The sequence below is a fragment of the Terrapene carolina genome, unplaced genomic scaffold (assembly GCF_002925995.2).
Source record: "Terrapene carolina triunguis isolate 2854851 unplaced genomic scaffold, T_m_triunguis-2.0 Scaffold89, whole genome shotgun sequence".
Lineage (NCBI taxonomy): Eukaryota > Metazoa > Chordata > Testudines > Emydidae > Terrapene > Terrapene triunguis.
Genome location: NW_020664440.1, coordinates 31,938,713 through 31,946,993, shown reverse-complemented (window position 1 = coordinate 31,946,993; position 8,281 = coordinate 31,938,713). Strand labels below are relative to the sequence as shown.

Sequence of the window (8,281 nt, the reverse complement as noted above, 5' to 3'; positions counted from 1 at the left end):
TTTTTTTGGCTGCTTGGGGCGGCCAAAACCCTGGAGCCGGCCCTGGGTAGGAGGGAATCCTCCTCTCCAGTGTCCCTTTTTCCATTTCCTCCTGTGGGGATCTCAGGCTGTCCCCTTGACCCACCACACTGGGATGCTCTGTGGAACGAGGGGCCTGGAGCCAGACTCTCCCCATCCTTCATGGCCTTGCGGGCCGTGGATCCCAGGTACATGACTCTAATGCCCAGGGCAGCTGGCGCTCTGGGCCTGTGCAGCCCAGCCTGGGGGGGAACATGTTTCCAGGCAGGGGCTGGGGGACACTGTCATAGACCCCCAGGATCTGCGCTACATCCCAGCTCTGAAACAGTCTCTTGGAGGAACCCCTACGTGTGCCAGACCCCCCCCTCCCTGTGGAGGAACCCTTCAGGACAGGCCATGTGGCCTCACTGCCTCCTAGACTGAGCTCCTGGGCTCCCGCCCCCCTGCTTCACCCCATGAGCTCTGCCCTGCGAGTCCAGCTGAGACAAGCTCCTGGCAGAGCCTTGTCCACCCCCTCAGGACTGACACCCCCAGCTGGGATCTGCCATGGCACCAAAGAGCCTTCTCCAAATGGAGCAGGGCTTGTGAGTCACCTGGAGTCCTGAGGTTCATACAAAGAAATCAAGGCTCCAGCACAGTCCATCTACTCAGCCCAGAGCAATTCACCAGCCCAGCCGCAGTCACCTCCAGTGCCAGGCTCTGGATGTTGGGCTTCCTGGGCCAGGCTTAGTCCTTGGTACCCAGGCTGGGCTGGGCTGAATTCACATCCCTCTCCTAGATCCCTGACTCTCTGGGTTGGCATTGTCTCGCTGGCCCCCTTGTTGATCTGGTCAGCTTCAGCCAGTTTCTTAACAAATGTATTCACTCCAGCCTAGCAGGGAAGTGACGCACCCCTGTGACTCCTGGGCCGGGTATCTCTACACTTCAGCCACTGCAGCGCTTCACTGTAGACACCACCTATACCAGGGGAGGGCTTTGCCCATGGCTGTAGTTTCCCACCTCCCCGAGAGGCGGTAGCTAGGTCAGCGGGAGAATTCGTCTATCCTTCTAGCCCTGTCCACACTAGGGGGAGGTCAGTATAGCTATATCATGGGGGGTGGATTTTTCACACCCCAGGGAGACATGGCTATGCTGATGTAAGTGTCTAGTGTAGACCAGCCCTGAGAGCAAACATAATCCCTTCCCCCCACTGGCTAGCCATGCGAAGTACAGGGGGAAACTGAGGCACACATAGGATTCATAAAAATATTATGAAACGTTCCCACTCTCTCACAGGCACATCCCGAGGGAAGGGCTGGGGCTGGGAGGAGTGCGCTGGGGACAGGTGTTCCAGGAGGGAGGGACGGGGGGGCTGTAGGAGGTCACACAGGGTGCTGGGTTGTGGGGGGAAAGTAGTCGAGACTCCAGTGCAGGGGTGTATGGCCAGGTCACACCCTTGCTCCCCCACTGAGGTGTTGGCATCTCTCTGCAGATATTGTCAACACACCCAAGCCAGACGAGAAAGCCATCATGACCTACGTGTCCTGCTTCTACCATGCCTTTGCTGGAGCAGAGCAGGTGCGTGATGCGTGCGTGTGTGTGTCTCCAGTGCAAATGGGGCTGGGGGTGGGGACAGTCTTGGTCGGGGTCTGTGTGGTGCCCACCCCCATGGGGCCCCAGTCTCTGTTGGGATCAGTGCGATGCTTGGCACAACAGGGGTCCCGATCTCAGGTGAGGGCGTCTGTGCAGCACCCTGCCCAACAGGTGCCTGACTTTGCTCAGGGTCCATGCAGGGCCCAGCACAGCTCTCTCCCGCAAGGCCCCACAGATGTTCAACAGGGGGCCCCGATCTCGGTCAGGGGAAGGGAAGGACTGTGCTCAGGCTGCTCTATCCCCCCCCCTTGAGAAGTAATGTGATGTTTCTCCCCCACCCCACCCCAGGCCGAGACGGCTGCAAACAGGATCTGCAAGGTGCTGGCTGTCAATCAGGAGAACGAGAAACTGATGGAGGAGTACGAGAAGCTGGCAAGCGAGGTACCAATCCATCCTCCCCTGAAGACGCCATGCCCCCTCGCCCCGACACCTGCTGGGGGCTTGCTCCCAGACCTGGGCACGCTGGAGAGAGGCAGCAAGGCCCTGAATGGGCATCAGGACTCCTGGGTTCTCGCCTGGCTCCAGCAGGGGAGGGAGATCTAGTGGGTTAGAGCAGTGGGAGGGGTTGGGAGCCAGGTCCCCTGGGTGCAGTGGGGGTGATATACTGGCCTGATGGGGTTCAGCTGTATTAATTAATGCTTGGGGGGGGAATGGGGGGGAAGAGGTGCTGAGGGCCAGGCTGGGGAGTGAGGAGCTAGTGTTGGGCTATGTGCCTGTGGCTCTCCCCTAAGGGCCTATAGGGGCTGGAGTGACCCAGCACTGCCCCCTGCTGGCCCTCACCCTCCCCACGGCTCCCCACAGCTGCTGGAGTGGATCCGGCGCACCATCCCATGGCTAGAGAACCGCGTGGCAGAGAAGAGCATGAGTGCCATGCGGCGCAAGCTGGAGGATTTCCGGGACTATCGCCGAGTCCACAAACCACCCCGCGTGCAGGAGAAATGCCAGCTCGAGATCAACTTCAACACCCTGCAGACCAAGCTGCGCCTCAGCAACCGGCCTGCCTTCATGCCCTCCGAGGGCAAGATGGTGTCGGTGAGCCATGGCACAGGGAGGCCACGCACCTGCCATGGGGCCCTTGGCACCTGCGGGGGAATCTGCCATCCATCCATGACACTGCCTCTGCTACCCTGAGTGGGGATGAGGCCTGCACGGCACATCCATGGGACATGGGTCCACATGGACCAGGGGCCGACACATCCCTGTTGTGCGATGGTGCTCATGGAGCACGGAGCCACATGTGCCCAGGGGGTGGGGAGGCATGTATACCTGGGGGGTGGTGCCCACTGGGTAGGGAGCTACGTGTGCCCAGGGGGCAAGAAGGCATGTGTGCCTGGGGGCAGTGCCCATGGGGTGGGGAGCCACATGTGCCCAGGGGGCAAGAAGGTATGTGTGCCCTGGGGCAGTGCCCATGGGGTGGGGAGCCACATGTGCCCAGGGGGCGGGGAGCCATGTGTGCCCGGGGGCGGTGCCCATGTTGTGTAGAGCCACGTTCTGAGGGTGGTGAGGACACACACAGGGCATGGACTATCACAGAGGTTGTCAGTTGCTGATGGGGCCCAGGCTGGTGTGTCCAGGGGGCAGTTCCTGCCCCCCAGGTGGGCATAGGGTGGCTGTAATCTGGGTGCTGCTGCCCCAGGGGACGGGCGGGGGTGGGGCAGGGCAGGTGGCCAGCTCCAGCACTCCCCTGGTGCTGTGTGTGTGGGAGGAGGGGGCAGCGCCCAGGCTCACGCATCTCTGTCTGCGGTGGGGGTAGGATATCGCCAACGCCTGGAAGGGGCTGGAGCAGGTGGAGAAGGGCTATGAGGAGTGGCTGCTGACTGAGATCCGCCGCCTGGAGCGCCTGGAGCACCTGGCTGAGAAGTTCAAGCAGAAGGCGATGCTGCACGAGTCCTGGACCAGAGGTATCAGCCCCCTGCCCCCCTGGGCCAGGGATCCCCCAGCCCCTTCTGCTACAGGGCTCCCCCCACCCCCATCCCTCACTACAGGAATACCCCTTTCTGCTACAGGGATCACCCTGCCTTCCCCTACACCTCCGCTATGGGGTACCCCCACTGTGGATCTCCCCCAGAGGGAACTGCTCCAGTCCCCGCCCCAGGAGGGCACTACCCCTCAGGCCCTGCCCCCCTGCCCTGGGCTCCTCCCAGCCCTCTGGGTTCCTCCCTGCCCCAGAGGCCTATAGGGTGAGGGGCAGGGGGTACAAAGGGCGGGAGCTGGTGGGCTGCGGGTGGAGAAGGCTGGCCAGGCTCAGACTGTGCTGCCCCTGCAGGGAAGGAGGAAATGCTTTCGCAGAGGGACTATGAGTCGGCCTCACTCATGGAGGTTCGGGCGCTGATGCGCAAACACGAGGCCTTTGAGAGCGACCTGGCTGCCCACCAGGACCGCGTGGAGCAGATCGCCGCCATCGCCCAGGAGCTTAAGTAAGTGCTGGGCCTAAGACACACACCCCGGTCAAAATCCCCATGCCAGAGCCAGGGAGAGAACCCAAGAGTCCTGGCTCTCAGCCCCCTGCTCTAACCACGAGGCCCCACCCAGCTCCTAGTGCCCGGGCAGGTGGTGTCCCTAGCTAGGTGGGCAATATCCAGGGCTCTGTGCCTTGCCCCATGGCTCTGTGCCTTGCCCCGTGGCAGCCCAGTGGCTCTGTGCCTTGCCCCGTGGCAGCCCAGTGGTTCTGTGCCTTGCCCCGTGGCTCATTGCCCTTACCTTCCCACCATCTCTCCCCTCCCCCGCAGCGAGCTGGACTACCATGATGCCGCCTCGGTGAACTCCCGCTGCCAGGCCATCTGTGACCAATGGGACACGCTGGGCACCCTGACCCAGAAGAGGAGGGACGCGCTGGAGGTGAGAGGGGGTCCCGAATGGTGGGGAGCTCCTGCTGCCAACCGGAGTGGGGAGGGGTGTGGCCGGGGGACAGGCCTGCTCCGGTGCAGGGGCTGGGGAGATGGTGGTGCCCCTTCCCCTCTAACCCTCTGGCTCTGCCCCTGCCCAGCGGGTGGAGAAGCTGCTGGAGACCATCGACCAGCTGTACCTGGAGTTTGCCAAGAGAGCCGCCCCCTTCAACAACTGGATGGATGGCGCCACCGAGGACCTGCAGGACATGTTCATCGTGCACAGCATTGAGGAGATCCAGGTGCGGCCCACTGGGCCCCTGGGCTAGATCCCTGGCTCTGGGAGGGCAGTGGGGTCTAGTGGTTACAACAGGGAGCGCTGGGAGCCAGGACTCCTGGGTTCTATCCTGGCTCTGCCTCTGACCTTGGGCAAGTCATTTTCCTGCTCTGTGCCTTAGTTTCCTCTCTGTGTATGAATCCCTCGGCCCCCTGCTCTCTGGGGTCAGGGGAGATGGGGGGAATTAGGGGAAGTGGCAGGGCTGGGGCTGGGTGGGAGCGGGTCAAGGAAAGTGGGGGGGTCTATGGGGTGCGGCGCAGTCGGGCACAGTGTCCCTGTGTTGCTCTGCTCAGGTGTCCAGAACCGTAAGCCCCGGTGTTACCCCTCAGCCTCAGCAAGACAGAGCTTTGCTGGAGAGAACAAAACCCGCTTTCTAGCTAACACACTTAATTTCCCAAAGTTCCAGCCTTTGCCCGAGCAGTTTTCTCATCCACTTCAAGTTTGCAGCATCTCCAGCCCCCCGGCCTGGGGTCCCAGCTTTCCTAGGCTCAGAGGCTCTGCTTCCTCTGGCCCCTCGGTGACAGGTAACGAGAAGGTCTCTTTGTTCCTCCTGTGTCACCAGAGGCCATTGTCCCTGCATCCAGAGCCAGAGGGCGGCCTGGGGTGCAGGCTCTGTCCCAGGCATGATCACTCAGGTGTCTCTTTCACCTCTTGTTAGCTTAATACCTTTGTTTGCCTTATATGTAAATATCCTGTCACTGTCCAACCAGCCAGCTGGGTCACTGCTTCTTGCGCTGTCCAGGCTGGGTGTGAGCTCTGCCTCCCAAACGCGCTGTACGAACATACAACCAGCACTTCGGTAACTCTGGGCAGAGCCTGCGCAGGCATCCAACAGGGCTCTGGGGACCAGCGGGCCACCGCTGTACACACCAGACCTCGCAGGACACGTTCTGCCTTCAGCGTGGTGGGGAGTGAGGGCGTCAGGCCGGATCTGACACAGGGCTGTGGGCCCTCAGCCCGCGGGCTGTGAGGGGCTCTTTGGGCCACACTCTCCCCATGGCGACTGTCCCCCTGCCCGCAGAGCCTGATCACGGCCCATGAGCAGTTCAAGGCCACACTGCCCGAGGCCGACAAGGAGCGCATGGCCATCCTAGGCATCCAGAACGAGATCCAGAAGATCGCCCAGACTTACGGCATCAAGCTGAGCGGGGTGAACCCCTACACCAACCTCTCGCACCTCGACATCGCCAACAAGTGGGACACGGTGAGTGCGGCCACTGGGAGCGGGGACCCAGCTGACCCTCCCACCCGCTGACTGTGTCTGTCCCACCCCTGTCCAGCTAGCCATCTGACCCCACAGGCGTCACACCCCCTGCCTGTCTGTCAGTGCCTCTCTGTCTGGCCCTGCCTCCCCAGCCCCATTGCTCTTGGGCCCTGGCCTCCCCGAGCTGGAACCCCGCCTTCCCAGCCCATTGCGCTCAGCCTCCTCCCATCTGGAGCCCTGTCCCACAGCCTCTCACCTGCTGCTCCCTCCCCCACAGGTGAAGCAGCTGGTGCCACACCGAGACCAGACGCTGCAGGAGGAGCTGGCGCGGCAACAGGCCAATGAGCGGCTGCGGCGCCAATTCGCTGCCCAGGCCAATGTCTTGGGGCCCTGGATCCAGACCAAGATGGAGGTGAGAGCTCCAGTGTGTGGATTCTAGCCACGGCTCTGGGAAAGGAGTGAGGACTAATGGTTGGGAGGGGGCTGGTCTGGGAGTCAGGACTCCTGGGTTCTAGCTACAGCTCCTGGGTTCTAGCTACAATTCAAAAAAGAGTCTTACAACAAGTGGAAACTTGGTCAAATTACAAAGGATGAATATAAACAAATAACAAAAGTATGTAGCGACAAAATCAGAAAGGCCAAGGCACAAAACAAGATCAAACTAGCTAGAGACATAAAGGGTAACAAGAAAACGTTCTACAAATACATTAGAAGTAAGAAGATGACCAAGGACAGGTAGGCCCATTACTCAATGAGAGGGAAAACACAACAGAAAATGTGGGAATGGCAGAAGTGCTAAATGACTTTTTTTTGTTTGTTTTCACCAAAAAGGTTAGTAGTGATTGGACGTCTAACACAGTGAATGCCAGTGAAAATGAGATAGGATTAGAGGCTAAAATAGGGAAAGAACAAGTTAAAAATTACTTAGACAAGTCAGATGTCTTCAAGTCACCAGGGCCTGATGAAATGCATCCTAGAATACTCAAGGAGCTGACTGAGGAGATATATGAACCATTAGCAATTATCTTCTAACGTCATGGAAGACGGGAGAGATTCCAGAAGACTGGAAAAGGGCAAATATAGTGCCCATCTATAGAAAGGGGAATAAGGACAACCTGGGGAATTACAGACCAGTCAGCATAACTTCAGTACCCAGAAAGATAATCGAGCAATTAATTAAGCAATCAATTTGCAAACACCTAGACGATAATAAGGTGATAAGTGACAGTCAGCATGGATTTATCAAGAACAAATCCTGTCAAACCAACTTAATAGTTTTCTTTGACAAGGGTAACAAGCCTTGTGGATGGGGGGAACTGGTAGATGTGATAGATCTTGACTTTAGTAAGGCCTTTAATACTGTCTCGCATAACCATCTCATAAACAAACTAGGGAAATGCAACCTAGATGGAGCTACTATAAGTAGGGCTCTACCAAATTCAAGGCCATGAAAAACACGTCACGGACTGTGAAATCCGGTCTCCCCCCATGAAATCTGGTCTTTTGGGTACTTTTACCTATACAGATTTCATAGGGAAGACCAGCATTTCTCAAACTGGGGGGCCTGAACCAAAAGGGGATTGTGGGGGGTAGCAAAGTTATTGATGGGGGGTGTCGCAGTATTGCCACCCTTACTTCTGTGCTGCCTTCAGAGCTGGGTGGCCGGAGAGCAGAGGCTGCTGGCCAGGTGCCTAGCTCTGACGGCAGCATCCCACCAGCAGCAGCACAGAAGTAAGGGTGGCAATACTGCGACCAGGGCCGGCTTTAGGCCGATTCAGCCGATTCGGCTGAATTGGGCCCCGCGCCAAGAGGGCCCCGCGCCACAGCTCTCCACCCCGCCCCCAGATCACTTCCCCCTCCTCCCCTCCCCTGAACGCTCCACCCCCTGCTCCTCCCCCGCCCCTGCTTCCCGCGAATCAGAGGTTCACGGGAAGACTGAAAAGAAGCAGGGGCGGGCAGGTAGCACCTGGTAAGCTGAGTCAGGGGTGTGGGAGGGGGACGTGAGAAGCGCTCTGGGGAGGCGCGGCGCGGCCCAGTCCGGCCCCGGCCGAGCACCTCCGGCCCCAGCAGCTCCGGCCCCGGGGCGCCGGCCCTGGTTCTGGCCGAGCGCGCCGGCCCGGCCCGCTCGGCTTGGCTCCGTCCCGGCCCCCGCGGCTTGGCTCGGGTCCGGCCCAGGCCCCGCAGCTCGGCTCAGCTCCGGCCTGGCTCCCTTGGCTCGGGCCGGGCCCGGCCCCCGCAACTCAGCTCGGGCCCGGCCTGGCCCGG

The 8,281-nt window shown here is 60.1% G+C and overlaps 1 protein-coding gene across 1 annotated transcript in view; it reads left to right on the top strand.

Moving 5' to 3' along the window:
* ACTN3 (actinin alpha 3) overlaps positions 1-8,281 on the top strand; it is a 33,444-nt gene that overhangs the window by 19,977 nt on the left and 5,186 nt on the right. Inside the window, exons 8-16 of the mRNA XM_024198776.3 lie at positions 1,490-1,575; positions 1,939-2,031; positions 2,452-2,682; positions 3,404-3,551; positions 3,917-4,067; positions 4,380-4,488; positions 4,637-4,777; positions 5,834-6,016; positions 6,294-6,428. Of these exons, the coding sequence (XP_024054544.1) occupies positions 1,490-1,575; positions 1,939-2,031; positions 2,452-2,682; positions 3,404-3,551; positions 3,917-4,067; positions 4,380-4,488; positions 4,637-4,777; positions 5,834-6,016; positions 6,294-6,428 (1,277 nt within the window). The remainder of the gene's footprint in view (positions 1-1,489; positions 1,576-1,938; positions 2,032-2,451; positions 2,683-3,403; positions 3,552-3,916; positions 4,068-4,379; positions 4,489-4,636; positions 4,778-5,833; positions 6,017-6,293; positions 6,429-8,281) is intronic.